At 42.7% G+C, this 15,618-nt stretch overlaps 1 protein-coding gene across 1 annotated transcript in view; it reads left to right on the forward strand.

The window, feature by feature from the left end:
• Positions 1–3,989: 3,989 nt before the first annotated feature.
• Positions 3,990–15,618, forward strand: part of TMEM178A (transmembrane protein 178A) — a 59,519-nt gene continuing 47,890 nt past the window's right edge. The window contains exon 1 of the mRNA XM_006071209.4: positions 3,990–4,644. Coding sequence (XP_006071271.1) covers positions 4,245–4,644 — 400 coding nt within the window. The 5' untranslated portion in view covers positions 3,990–4,244. The remainder of the gene's footprint in view (positions 4,645–15,618) is intronic.

The raw sequence follows: 15,618 nt of genomic DNA on the forward strand, positions 1-15,618 counted from the left end.
TGCTGGAAAAATGTCTGATAGTACCAAGAATAAACCCCTACTCTTTATGAAAGCCAGTGTGTGATTTTGGTTAAACTTCACATTTTAAAATCTGTGGAATCGAAACATTTGAAATGAGGAAAGATATTACTTTTGGTCTCAGCACTGGGGCAAAAGGGCCTTTTAGAATATTCATGGTTATAGCATGGTTAACTTAGCATGGGTATGTCAATAAATCATTGCCATAGCTCTGTGATGATTGGGTCTCTCTCTCTCCCTCTCTGTGTGTGTGTGTGTGTGTACATTTTCGTAAGAAAATTTAAGAACTTCCTGACTATATAGAGAAATGCAATGAATGTCATAAAGCACCTAGATATTATGATAAGTGTGAGAAGGCAAAAGTGTTTTGTTTTCTAAATATTTAAAGATAGCCAACACATCAGTTGGTATATTTAAATGCTATGGGAATATTGACAGTAACAAAGAAGGCTCTAGAGTAAGATAAAGGATATTTCTTTTTAACTTAGAAAGGAGAGTTGGACACTGAAGGATGAAAGTCACGAAGACAACACTGGAGGAAGATGCATTGGGCAACAATGTCCAGGATAACTTCAGGAAGAGCTGCCCACGAACCCAGATGTCCTGGAATTATGGGAGCCAAGGAGGGAGCTGGAATAATAATCCAGATGTGAATGATAGAGGCATAGTGATAGCAAGAGGTAGAAATGTAGAGAAGAGATTGGCTAGAAAGATATTTCAAAGGAAGAATCCCTACCACTTCGTGAGTATGATAGAAAATTCTAAAATATCTACTGATTTGTCAACACCAGAAAGAGGGATAAGTGAGGAGGGGCAGTTGAGCCATAGGGGAAATATAAGAACTGACCTTTGAACGTACTGAGTTCCACAACACAGTGAGATGCCCAGGTGGAAATTCTCTAGCTCTGTCCCTGTCACTTTAGGGTACTGTTACTCTCCAAGGGAGGTACTGGTAATGTCAAATCTGGAGATGGAAGAGGGAAATTTAAGACAAGTGAAGAACAAGCTAAGTTTGAAAGCACTGTGGGCACAGCACTGCCACAGCCAAGACATGCCTTGGTGTTCCGGATGGATATTTGATCTCCCATCATTTTGACTCCCTGCCAGGCTAAATGCTCTCCTGAATCAGCTGTATTCTGGCTTAGGCTTCTGGGTAGGGTAGGCTTTTCCTGGTCTGCAACTACTTAGCTTGTATTCAGGAATTAGAAGATGTCAACGTTATGATTTAAAGATGTAGAAAAATATTCTTCTTTTACAGTGGCCTCAAATATGGAAGCCTCCAAATCTGTCAGGCATATATATAAATCAGAATTATATTGTGGCCACAATGCCAATCTTTTATCTAGTCCTCCTGGCAAAGTTTAACACATCCTTTGAGAACTTACTCAGAAGTTACTACCTCTAAGTAACCTTCCTGACTCCCCCAGGCAGTTAGTCTTTTCATTGGCCACATTACCACACACTTTGTTCTGATTTCTATACTACAGGGCATAGAAAAAGCTCTGTCTCTCTCACTACTAGTCTGGGAGCATCCAGAAGATGGGAACCATCGATTCATCTTTGTATTTCCCACTCCCCCAGCAGAGTGGATGACAGTTCATTGTTGGAAATATCCAAAAGAGAAATTTTGAGAACATAGATGGAGCGATGCTCAGTTACTGTAGCAAAACCTGTGTTCACATCATATGTCACATCCCCGCTGATGCTGTTAATGCTGCACCAGCAGAAGCAGGGCTCTCATTACATGCTGCTGGCCCATATTTGTAATGTGTGACATTTTTTATGAAATACTGTCAAGGGTAATCCATCATATAGTAACCTTTGGATTATATGCTGAGACTGGTCTTAAACATAGACATAAATGAACTTCAAGGATAATGCTGTTTTCAGAGAAGAGTATGATCAAAGGGTTCTGGCTAAGAAAATAAAGCAGAACATTATTTTCTTTTAAGTTAAACAGAAGTGCCTGAGAAAGAGTTTTCCTTCTGTTGGCTCCAGTTGGGGACATGGTTATTGTGTGAAGATAATCAGGTGACTCTGAAATGTGGCAGAATATTTATTTGTTGGAGTACATCAGGATTTGTAAAGGGAGTGAAGAGTTGCTTAAGGTTTGACTATCCTTGGGACTTGCAAGGTTTGTAATATCTTGATCTCAAGAGGCATTTTCAAAAAATAAAAGGACATATGACAACTAGAGTGAGTTTCAGATATCAGCTGTGGGTTCACAGTGAAAGATATTCTTTCTGTGTATCCATAAAGATCGAGGATTTTACACATATTATAGAGTATAAATAAAAGCAAGCTTCTAAGTCTCATCATTTTTTCGTGTAAATCCAGATAAGACTCCTTTGATGAGCTTAGCATTTCCTGTTAAGGAAAAGCTTATAGGTGAGAGGAACACTAAAATTATAATTCTTTGTCTTTCTTAATTAGACTGAAGCTCACCATAGATCTTGCTGAGACAATCCAAGTAATAATTCACATTGTCAGGTCAGCAGAAATAGGCAGGGGGTGCCCAATATGACTGAAAGATTTGCTCCAGTGATCTATCTGTGAAGGGAGGTACACAGTCTTCATGCGCAATATACCCTCTGAAGATGCTGAGTACAAACAGCAATGAAAACAAATCCCAGAAAGATTCTTATACCACCTTTACAGATGTCATTTCAGAGGAAATATATAAATCATATTCATACCAACTGATGTGGGGCACTAATTAATAAGTCCCATTAAATCGTGGAGTAATGACATTTAGCATCTAATGAATGCCTCCTCATCTTTTGATCATTAATATAGCAAAAGAATACAAAACTTGGTATCCTTGGGCTCCCGCAGCATGGTTTTCTGTCTGTGATGTGGCCTCCTGGGCATTAAGTGGCAGGAGGGTATTGCTCCTCTATCATCAGATTCCACACAACACAGCGATTAACTCTTTCAGGACTCTGAGTCCTAAGGTTTCCTCATTTTAGAAAATGTGAATCTGCCTGCTATTCTCAATTAATACCTCTGAGTGCCCTAGAAAACAGAAGCAAGCTGAGATGTTGACTTTGGTGTGTAGTATTGCCACGCTATTGACCCTCCTAGCCCATCTAAGTTGCACAGGAGGAAAAAAAAATCATTCCCTTTATTTATTACTAAGGACTTTCTTTATTTAAGGACAAGAATCACCTCACAGACCAGGTGCCATTGCAAGGGCTTATTGATCACTATAGACTTGTAGAAATTCCAGGAGGCCGTCATTCCAGCCTGAGATGGAGGTGGTCGACGAAAAAGAAGTCCATCTCGAGCAGGCTGGAGTGGGAGAAAAATCTCTAGCCATTGGTCCATCGCTCTAGAGACACTCGGTGTCTTTTCTTTCAGAAGAGGGTCTGGAGCGGACAGAGTGCTGAGAGGTTGCCGTGGGGGAGGGAGAGGGAAAGCGGGGGATGGCAGGGTGACAGAGCCGCCCAGGGGTCTGAGAGGCTGCGTTCTTCAGTGGAGGGAGAAAGGGTCTTCGGATCCCGCTCCAGATCGAGATTCCTGAGTTAAGTATCACCGTGCAGCCCGACCCAGATGGGATTCGCTTCTGGTTACAAAACGGGACACTGATCAACATCAACTTGGACAAGTGACAAGACTGAGTCTGATGTGGGTGGATGTCTTTTCAGGTCGTCGGAGGGGAGAGGACGGCTGAGCGCTCGTGGGTAGCTGGGGAGAAGCGTCGCGGCCAGGGCAGGGACAGAAAGGGACAAGAGCGGGGAGACAGGGACGAAGAAGAGGGAGGAAGAGTTGAAGAAAAGTAGGGGCAAAGTAGGGACTGGGTGAAGGGGAGAGAGGAGGAGACAAGGGAAAAGTGAGGGCGAGGAGAGGGATTCGAAAAGGAAGAAGAGTCGCGGGAGGGCAGGGCGGAAGGATTGATCGATCAGGCGGTATGGACAGCTAGGGGTGAGAAGGGTGGGGGGCTCCAAGAGGGAGGGGAAGGGGCTGCGGGAGCGGCGGTGAAAGCGGGGTTGGGGGCAGCGAGAAAGTACTCGAGGCTCGGGGTGGCGCGGAGCGGCGGGCCCGGGAGGAGGCGGGCGCGCGGTCGGAGGGAGCCGAGGAGGGAGCGCGCCGGGCCGGGAGCCGGAGGCCGCGGGCGGCAGGGGGCAGGTGGGGGAGCGCGGGAGAGAGAGAGCGGAGCGAGCCGAGGCCAAGTGCATTGTGTCTGGCGGCGGCGTGCGGGCCCACTGGCGGCGGGGCGAGCAGCCATGGAGCCGCGGGCGCTCGTCACGGCGCTCAGCCTCGGCCTCAGCCTCTGCTCCCTGGGGCTGCTGGTCACGGCCATCTTCACCGACCACTGGTACGAGACCGACCCCCGGCGCCACAAGGAGAGCTGCGAGCGCAGCCGCGCGGGCGCCGACCCCCCGGACCAGAAGAACCGCCTGATGCCGCTGTCGCACCTGCCGCTGCGGGACTCGCCCCCACTGGGGCGCCGGCTGCTCCCGGGCGGCCCAGGGCGCGCCGACCCCGAGTCTTGGCGCTCGCTGTTGGGGCTCGGCGGGCTGGACGCCGAGTGCGGCCGGCCACTCTTTGCCACCTACTCGGGCCTCTGGAGGAAGTGCTACTTCCTGGGCATCGACCGGGACATCGACACCCTCATCCTGAAAGGTGAGCGCCGGGCGCGCCCTGCGCCCCAGACGCCCGCTCGCGGAGCGCAGCTCGTGGCTCCCCAGGGGCTCCGGTCCCCACGGCCGCCTCCCTGCCGCGTCCCCGGCACACTCTTTCGTCTTCCCCGCCGCCTCCTTTCTTTATCCGTCTCCCTTTCTTTCTCCCGTCCCTCCCTTCTCTCTCGCTCTTCTTTCCCCGACTCTTCTTTCCTCTTCATACTCTTCCTTTCCCTCTTTTCCCTCAAGTCCCTTCAGCCCTTCACCTCTGTCTCCTTTCCTTCCTCGACCTCCTTCCTCCCCCTCTTCTCCTCTCTCTCGTCCTTCGCTCTCTTTGTACACCTGCCCGACTTGGAATGCATGTGTCGATTGTCGCTGGCGAGGAAGGGAACCCTCAAAAAGACCCGACCTTGCCCAGCTGGGCTCCTTCCCTCAAGTTGTGCTTTCCTTTTAGAAATACCTTTGGAAGAAAAGTGGTGCAAATCTCAGAAGAGGAGGAAAGGGCTTTATTCTTGTCCTGCTTTAATGTTGGTAGCAGACGGGACTGATGTGGTCATGCCAGTCTGACCGGCTAATGGGGAGCTCAGGAGGCTGGAGGAACCTTCCTCTAAACCCTGAAGTGCGGGGTTCCTTTGGGTTAGACCTCAGACGACAGTAATGCTCTGGTGGAGGCAGCTGAATGCAGCTAGGACATCGACTGTTTTGCAGCCTTCCTCCTGATGACTGGGCACACCATCCTCAGTTCTGGGCGAGCAGAGTGGAAAACCTGCCCAAGCGTTTTAAAGTAGAGCTTTTTGTATTTGCACACAGAGTCTCTACAGAATCACCCTCTCAGATTTTGATACCTTGTTAGGCTGTTTTGTTGCTGTTTTGTTATTTGACACTGAGTTGTAGAACATCAGTTTGCTCTTCTAAAGTCTAGACGAAACCTGGCTCCCATGGGTGTTGGATCCATTGAATTTATTTATTTATTTATTTTTTGTAACCTCATTCAGTGTGACAGTCCTATTGCTGAAGCTTTCTTCTAGCTGTCAGAGCTTGACCCTTATGATAAATTCTTTTTCTCTGAGACGAAAAAAAAAAAAAAAAAAAAACACCCCACGTTCTTCCCTGGAACTCATTATTGCAAAAGAAAAAAGAAGACGTATAAAATCAGTACATCTACATTTTTAGTAGCCATTCAGGAAAGCAAAGAAGCAGATTTGTGTTGAATTCTGGTTTGGAATGGAATTACATAAAAAGGAGGGAGTTAATAACATATTGGCCTCAGAGTCTTCTTAGTTGGCGTATTCCTCATTTCTCAAACATGTCAACTTCCTCCTTCCCATGGCTAGCTCAGCTGGGGACTGCCATCTGAAATCTGTCTGTGGTGGAAGGACTCCAGTGCTTTGGGGAGCAGGGAGCAGATACAATAACCTTCTTTTGGAAACTGCGCTTTATTCTTTCCTCTCCTACCTCACATCCAAATCTGGTTTCTCCTCATGAAGATGCTGCATAATTAATGTTGATAGTAGCAAAGTACATGAGCAAACTGTAAAAGCTCAAAGTGGAAGCTCAGTTATGGAATGCTCATTTAGGCAAGGCAGTTTTGAAAGCTAAGCAGTGAAGTCTGTCTTTGGGAATGAACAACAGAGCTGCATTTCCTTACACTCTTCCTGTGCCTAGGGTATTTGATTGCATGTAAATTGGATATGGAATAATGCCTGAAACAGCAGGGTAGAGTTCATTCAATCCAAGGGCAGGAGAGGATGCCCCTCAGGACTATTGCACATTCCCCACCTCCTCATCCGCCCTGGCTAGCTGAGCTGTTCAGCTCCTGGGAAGTTCAGAATCCAATAATCCTAGAGGCTGAAGGGACTTTAGACGTCATTCAGTCCAACTTCCCACCTATTGTTTGAACTCCCTTCTACATCTTTCTGACATGGTTGTCCACCCTAGCACTTCCATAAGATGGAACTTGTGTACTAGTTCAAGAATTACAGTTTTCTCATCATAAACACAAGTTTAGATTAAAATGATCTCAGCTTTGTAATATTGATGGTGTTTAGCTAATTCTTTGTGTGGAATACTAAAGAGGTTGTCATCAGAAGACCTGGGCTCCCTTGTTGCCCGTACCACTAAATCTCAGTGTTTCCTCCAAGTCCAGGCCTCCTTGGTCTTCAGTTTTCTTGTTCCTTGTAAGAAGGCTCAGTATCCTTTAGGGGATTTTTTTTTCTAGTTCTGAAATCTGTCATTGTTGTACTAATAGCAATGTAAATTTAGCTTCCTAGGAAGTTAACGAGCTGCCATTATTAAGACGTGAAGAGTTTGGAGAAATGACATTCAGTACATTGTAGGATCATAATTTGTTATTTGGGAGATGGCCGAAAGGGCCTGCGATACTTTCAATTTTGCTCCCCATCTACCTTGGGCTACTTACGTAACTCTTTTGGATCTCAGTTTTATCATCTGTGAAATGAATGGGTGAAATGAATAGCTTTAAAATTCTGTGATTCCAAGAATAGTTTGAACAGATGATTTTTGACACCTCTATTAGGTAAACATTACTTTTGTTTTGGCATCTGTGGTATAATTTGGCGTTTGTGGTATGTGCTGGCACTTGTGGTGGTGTCTGAATTTCTTAAATGAGCCCCCTATAGCTAGAAATTGACATCACAGCTAATTTAACAATTTGGACCACTAGTGTCCCATGTTTCGTCCTTACTTCTCTGAATTACCTTATGAGACTCAGATAAGAGAGAGGGGAGGGATGGGAAGGGCCACAAGAAGTAACTGACTTGTTTAGTGAACTTTTGAGAGAAAAAGAGATCAGCTTTCTTTGTGTGGATTTACAGCACAAAGCCAGGAGTTGGGTGAAAGTTGCAGAGGGGAAAGTATAGAATTTTTAGTATGTAAAACTTCTCACAATTTGAACTGTTTCCATTTCCTGTTATGAGAGGCAGGGCAAGTATTTCTGAGAGATGTAGAGGAAAATAAACAGACACTGTGGACTATAAGAGACTGGCTTAGAAATGCAACATAAAAGTCTATAGAATGTCCATCTACTTTAGAGAAATCATATGAGCCAGAAAAGCACCCATCTTATTGGGACAGGTATTTGGGAAAATTGTCAAACTCTGAATGTCACCCTTTCATTGTGATTCTAGTTTACTTTTAGCCCAGAGTGACCCTAGAAGGTCTAGATTGGACCTCCAACCAGGACCTTCAGTCAGAGTGGAGGTAAAGTTATTGATAAACCCATTAAGGACCAAGACTAGAACTCGATGCTACTCTCTTAGGCTGAGGAAGGACCAGTCCCCAACACAATTTGAATATAGGTTTTCCAGCACCAAGTCCTCTTACTATATTGACTAATCCACATTTTACTATCTTGCCCACTGGGATAACATGGGAACTTACAAATGCTGTAGAGATATTAAGTTTGCACTGCATTATAGGAATAAATGCCCATCAAAACCCTGTTATTTAGTCAGTTAATATTAGGAAGATTTCAGCTACACATGTGAGAATTCTTTTGTATTTGAGTTGGTCAGTTGACTAACTTATTGTTCCTTGTAGATCCTTCTTGCAGCTAACTCTTGTTGCTAACAAAGCTTTGCTATTCAAAGTAAAGACAGATTCTGGTAAGTTTGCAAATTAATCATCGTCCATCCAGCAGCAGGAGGGCTAGAACAGTTAAAGAAGCCTTGTGGTAGAAACTTGAAAGAATGGGTTTAAAGAGGAGGGCCTCAGGCCCCTCTGTGCCCCTGGGAATACCACATTGGAAAGAAGCCTTTATGTATAAAAGAAAGCCAGGAAGGCAGGTGGCATGGATTGTGTACAGAGCCCAGGAAATGAGAGGAGGTGACCTAAAGATAGATTCTTTTTTTCCACCATTCACCCAATTTATTTACTCTGTAAACATGTATTGAATGTCAGGTATTGTTCTATGTATAGAAAATTTGGCTTCCCTTGTGGCTGAGCTGGTAAAGAATCCGTCTGCAATGCAGGAGACCTGGGTTCAATCCCTGGATTGGGACGATCCCTTGGAGAAGGGAATGGCTACCCACTTCAGAATTCTGGCTTGGAGAATTCCATGGACTGTATAGTCCGTGGGGTCGCAAAGAGTCGGACATTACTGAGTGACTTTCACTTTCACTTCAAAAAATAGAAAATACAGAAGTGAAAAAAAATGGATAAAAACACCTGCCCCGATGGAGTTTCTATCAAGTACTGTAGTTATTTTCTAGTAGGTTATAGAGTAACTACTTTTAGTTAGGCTGTGGGATAAACACTTTGGGCAGGCTGCTAGCACTGGTAGGTAAATGACAGAAAATACACTGCAAAGTGATGGAGAGCCGGAGCCTTCGGGTGACACCCAGGCGTTCTGTTCCCAGTGCAGTTCTTACGTTTAAACTACTTGATGAACAGTAAAATAGGAGGACAGATGGAAAGAGACTCAGTTGGAAACATTCTATAATGCTTCTTTCAGTTACCAAAAACACTGACTTTAATAAATAAACACTGATGAGTCTTGTGAATACATTATATGGAACTTTGGAGAAATTAATTTTGAGTAGGGATTAGTCATTGAAATGATATCAAAAGTGCCAACTGTTCTTACTAGCCTTAAGTTTAATTGAAAAAAAATTTTAATTAAAAATTTTCATTAAAAACAATCCACACTACTTTTCAAATATATGTTCCTTGTTTATGTAAACTGAATCCTAATATATATTGCCTGCAATAAACAAAAGGGAAATGAATGTGGTAGTGTTCTGTTTTTATGAAGTTAAGAATGATAGAATTTTAGAAATGTGAAGATTACGATTCTGTAGTCATATTGTTCACTTGTATAAATCATTTGGGATTGAATTCTTAAAACTTGAAATAGAATATGTCCTTGTGGTTTCAGAAGCATTTTTCCTTTAATGAGATAAACAGAGATATCAAAGACAGTGGGACATAAATACTTTGTCATTTTACTCTCTGCAAGAAAGAGAAAGTAGGAGGGTTGGTAGGCATTTATTGGGTCTCTTCCTCACTCTGCTAATGATTTATCTGTTTTCCCTGTTGGCTTATTTTCCATGAAATTAATAGTCTGTACAGGACCCACCAAGTTCTACCTGACACAAAAATAGATTGATGATTTTCTCCAGCTCATTTGTAGACCAAAGTATCATTTGTGTTAGAATAATTATCTCCCAAGAGCAGATGTATCTGGGAAATCTGAGAGGCGAGCACTGTTTCTCCTTCCTGACGCATTAGTTTACACATTGTTCTTGGACCTTCTCTTGGACCAGAAGATGCTGCTGGCAAAGAGATTCTTCAGTTTTGGGGGTGCTGGGGATATCATTAAGACTTCCTTTTTCTCTCTCTATTTCTCAAGGCAGTGGTCTCTGAAACTGTTTTAAACCCCACTTTATGTAATTTATATTTTTTTATTTAAAAATTAGATATAGGAACTGTACTTTCATGGGCTTCCCAAATGATGCAGTGGTAAAGAATCCGCCTGCCAAGGCAGGAGCTGCAGGAGACATGGGTTTGATTCCTGGGTGGGGAAAATCTCTTGGAGGAGGAAATGGCAACCTACTTCAGTATTCTTGCTGAGATAATCCAATGGACAGAGGAGCCTGGCCGACTACAGTGCAAGGGGTTGCAAAGAGTCAAACACGACTGAGCATTTGAGTATGCTTGCACACTCTGTTCACTTTCACTTTCATGCCTTGGAGAAGGAAATGGCAACCCACTCCGGTGTTTTCGCCTGGAGAATCCCAGGGACAAGGGAGCCTGGTGGGCTGCCGTCTATGGGGTCACACAGAGTCGGACACGACTGAAGTGACTTAGCAGCAGCAACAGCAGCACACTCTGTACTGAAATATATTGGCTTGTCCAAAAATTTCATTTGTTTTTTTGTACACTTGTGTGGAAAACCAAACAAACTTCATCATGAAACATGAATGAACACAAACTTTGAAGGGATGGGGTAATATTAATAAATAGAAAAAAAAGTTTATCTATGTTCCAGGGGGTACATAAGAGGACTGCTTATGTACCGCCTGGCATATCCCCCTTTCTCTTGGAAGACTGCTTCTCTCATTGCCCATCAGCAAAGCCCGGATTTCTCATCTGGGCAGAAGATGGATCGTTCCTTTACTATCGTGGCTGATCTCTGTGGTGGGTCTCCCAGCACCATTGTATCACATATTCATCTTGCACAGGCAAGAGAAGAAGATGCATTTTATTTCTGTATCATTTCTGACATGAAACAGTATTACCTGCGACTTTATGATTAAACAAGTGCTAGCTCATATTACACAGCTCTTAATGACTAGATTTGTAGATTTGTGCTGCAGTGTCTTGGGGCTGAACATACCTGAGTGTGATATCCTATGCTTCAACACATCCTATTGATAACACTCCTGAAGGTTATCTTGCATAGAAATTAAATTCTCACTTGCCTCTCTGATATCAAAAAAAGACATTTGCTTCTATTCTTTCCATCTGCACAGAGAAGTCACCTTTTAATAGTGATTCATAAACACAAAAGTGGATGGTGCTTTAAGTGGTTTGTGATCAAAATTGCCAGAGTCAATGACATTTGTATCTACCATGTCTCATGGATTACATTTAGCAATGGCCTTGAGGGGAACAACAGAAGTGTTTTTTGCTATGCCATAGAACATTCACATCCAATCATACTAGAGTTGCTGCGATTTTTTTCTTAGCTCCTGATTTCTCTTCAAAGCTCAGAAAGAGCCCTTAAACCCCATCAGGCAGACTACTCATAATTGCAAGTGTTCTTGATTGCAAGAGAAGATAGCTTTTGTTGGGGGAGCATCCGGGAGTTACATTTCATTGAGGGAGTAACTGAGACACCCAGTGTCAATGGTAAATGGGAAATGATGGTGAGTGGCCACATTAAAGGAATTTAGGCTGGTCCTAGGGTTTTCCCAACAGTTACCAAGAACGAACCCTCCTTTCCTCTTTGAGTACACCTGCAGGGCAGTATACCCCAGGTAACTGAGCTGTGACCTCTGCCAGCTTACAAGCAAGCTGTAACATCAGGTTGGCAGTGTCCTTAAGCCCATCTTTCTTGTGTCCATCTTATCTTTCAGAGAGATTCCATTGTCCTTTGATACTCAATTATGTGACTGACCATCTGAGGCCTATTTTCCTGTATTATTTTCTGGTTAAAAGAATAGAAATAATCTGATTTGGTCATCCCCTTCACTTCCCTGTCCCTTGCAGAAGCAACTGGTGAGATGGAAGGAAAAAGTTGAAAACAACTAAGCTGGAGGTTTGGCAAATAGTACAAGTAGTAAATGTGTCTCCTTTGGAGTAAAACATTAGCTCAGTAATTTGGGGGCAATTCAGACAAGATTATCTTAACCCTGTAGACTTGCTTTAAGTGTAACAAATTAGTTTTTTCTACAATTTATATATATATATATATATACACATACACACATATATATGTATTTTAAAAACAACATACCATTACTATTGTCTAAAGCTTTGCACAACTGGTTGTAAAGATTTTTATCAAAATAAAGGCATCTGACAGTAGAAAATGGACTTTGTCTTCAAAACCTGGTAAAACTGATGCTGGTTTATTTATTTATTTATTTATTTTCACTTTCTTATAGTGCTTCCCTGTGGTTAAAAGTGATTGCAGTGATTAATCTGTTTTATTGCAAGTTTTAACTAAAAGGATGTAACTGAACTTCTTGGAGCCCGAGAGAGTCCGCATCAGCCATCATGAAGCTGACAGCCTTTGTTTGCTGTAGTGTACCAGGAAACTCCAGGCTGCACTCCATCTTTCTTGTAACTCAGCCAGATAAGCTGATTGCAGACCAAACAATAATGTCATGGGGACACCCATCAGGAAATGCATTAGCAAGTGAAAAAAGGGGAACAATACACACCATATTTCAGTTTCCGTTATCTTGACTGACTGAAGACACGCTGAATTATTTCTACAACTTGCTGGATGTCCCCCAGTGTTCAGACTTTTAAGTGTTTTGTTCATGGGAAAAAAATCAATCAACTCATTTCTCCTCTAAGGACCAAAAGGATGTAATCTGTTCCCTTCTGGTTCCACCAGGTTGTTTAATACCATACAGGTAGACAGGGAAGTGATTCCAGAAATATGTGAGAAACTTTGAATGTATAGATAATCCAGAAGGCTTTAGTGTCCCTTTAAATAGGTCCCTCAACTGTAAATCAACACTGATGCTTCCATCTGCCATGCCAGAGAACACTGACGTATATTCTTAGGGTCTTTAACTGGCAAGATTGAGAGAATGAGGGTGGGGGTAGGGGTAGGAGGCTGTATGTGACTTGGATCTCTTTTGCCTATATTTTAAGGAATTTTTATTTGGTGTAGGGGATGTAAGCATTTGCTTCATTCAGAAATCAGTCAGCAAATGTTACTGAGTGTTGAAAAGAAATGCTTTTGAAAATAAGAGGCTGCTTAGTGAAACACGTGGGTGCTGTGTCCTTGCCCTGTGAGATTTTGCTGTCTCTAAGGACACCCTCAGTAGTGAGGAAGAGGGTCTGAGGAGGTGGGCTGGGGCTTTTGGTTAATTTGAGTTTGAATGCCATTCCTTATGTTCTCACAGTTTTGAAAACTCCTTACAGTAATGTTTATAGTTGTCATGGAATTTTTAGCATGGGCATCCCATTAAATGGTATTTAAGGAAGTTATCCTGAAAAACAACAGAATTGATCACTTGTCATGGAATTGAAAGATTATGAAACTGATCATCAGAGCAACAATTTGACTCAGCAGAAGATAAACTGTAGGAGAGGAGAAACTAAAAATAGAATGGCCAAGGGCAGTAATGGAGTCTTTGTCAAAGTCCAGTATTTGCTTTATGCCACTAATACTTAGTCACTTATTCCCGGGGGTTTGATCCTTAGCATCTAGGGATCCTTAGCATTTTAGTTTGATCCTTAGCATTTTAGGGAAACTTCGATGTTCAGACAATGAAAATGTTGGTTTTAAAGAAGCTAAAACTAACAAATACTAGAGAAAGAAAGAGCTAGGCTGAATTCAAGTGGCAGAAGAAGCAACAGTGACTGCCGATAAGAACGTTTCTGAAAAATATTGTCTTTTTGTTCAGTTTTTTGAAAGAAACAAAACCAAAAAGGCACAAGAAAATCGCTTACTATTCAGCAGTAGAAGATAGAATCCAGCCAGAAATGTCTGCTGAAGAAGCATCAAAGTCATGTATTTCTTTCCTTTTTTCCTCAAGGGTTACCTTTTGTTTCTGAAAGAAACTCAAATTGGTTGGAGGACAATGGGTAAGCACATGTTGAATTAAAGATTCATAGAGTTGAAAGGAACTTTGAGCTGTGATCCTCACCCAGTTTTTTTACTATGATGCTGTGATAGAGAATTTTCTTGTGCGCTGCGCACTTCTGCCCATTACATGTAATTCCTGGCACACCAGCTCTAACTCACTGTTTTTCGCTCAGAAAGTGTTTTTAGAATGTCTGTGAAGGAGGGAATGTTGTTATCAGCAAAATCTTAAATAAGTTTTAATTTATAAAATAGACTCTAGCTTTTGCACAGGGGAGGTCCTTTGATCTTATGTAGAAGAAACTTAGAGAAAGCAGTCTGATCGGCTGTGGGAGTGGAGGCTTTATCCAGTTTGTGTATTTTTTAGGAGCGAGGCTTGTACAGGAAGCTGATGGATATAGTGAGCATGTGTACTTCAATCTCCCAAAGTCGTCCCCAGGCACCATCTCTGATTTGGAAATTGGGAACTTTATTAAGAACTCATTACCTGTTAGTCTTCTGAACCCATCCCAACACACTTGATTTGAGAAAGTTAAAAACAAAATGACAGGAGGAATCATAAAAGGTCATAGTTTTGTTTGCCCTCCAAGTGTAACAAAGTTATTGAAATAAATCTGTCTGAGAGACCCTGAGAGGCATTAAACAGAGTTCACTATTCAGTAAACCCATGATTTAAACTGATGACTCTGCAGTCACATTTGAATAGGCCATGGGGGAAATTGAATGTTCCTTACTAATATGCCCCAGATTTTCATTTTGGAAATTTGTGGCATGGGTGTTTTTTAGAGCATGTTTTTTATTTTTTCAATTATCACACGGTTCTTGTTTTAGCACTCTTCCTGTTCTATTTGTAGGTTAAAATGGCAGACCTATTCCTCCCCCATCCCCCAGCTAAGTATTGTCCCATATATGTAGGTTTCCGGAGTTTTTAATTCCTGAAAAGGTCAGGTATGAAACATTATAATTTTGGTTGTAAGCCTAATTTTTAAAAATGCTATTAATAAAATGCTTGATAAACATTTATCTACTTGCGTAAGCAGGTTTACTAAAGATCTTTTAGAGCTAAATAATAGAAAACCCAGATAAAAATGACTTAACCTACAAGAAGAATGTGTTTTCTCCCATAACAAGAAGTCCAGAGGAAGCCTGTACCTAGGCTGGTCAATTGAAGATTGAATTCTGTTGGGCTTTAGTTGTTGCAGCATGGGCAACTTTGCCTTCAGGCTTGTCTCTTCCTGGTCACCAGCAGGACTGATGGTCACTTCCTCATACAACAGTAGTTCAAAGGCTAAAGCAGGAGAGAGGCCATGCCCCTTTTCTCCTAAACATTCTTAGAATGAGTGTAATGCTCCAGAAATCGCCCAGATTTCCCACAGACCTCATTGGTTAGAATTATGTCACATGACCATTCATAAACCAATCCCCAGTGAATTGAATGGAATTATCATGAGCCCCTTAGACCAATCAAGCTTCTCATGACAGAGGCTAAGATTTCAGTGTCCCCAGGAGGCACTTGCCTGCCTGATACCTGAAGGAAGTCTGGCTACTGTTAGCTAAAGGAAGTGTGGCTGCTTTAGTGCTGCTGCAGCTCGAAGTCCACACAGTGGTCCAGTCCTACCTGCGATCGTTCCATAGGGAGAACAGGACTGAGAGAACCCAGATTTCTTGTTGGTGCTTCCAGATTTACCACAT

The sequence above is a fragment of the Bubalus bubalis genome, chromosome 12 (assembly GCF_019923935.1).
Source record: "Bubalus bubalis isolate 160015118507 breed Murrah chromosome 12, NDDB_SH_1, whole genome shotgun sequence".
NCBI lineage: Eukaryota > Metazoa > Chordata > Mammalia > Artiodactyla > Bovidae > Bubalus > Bubalus bubalis.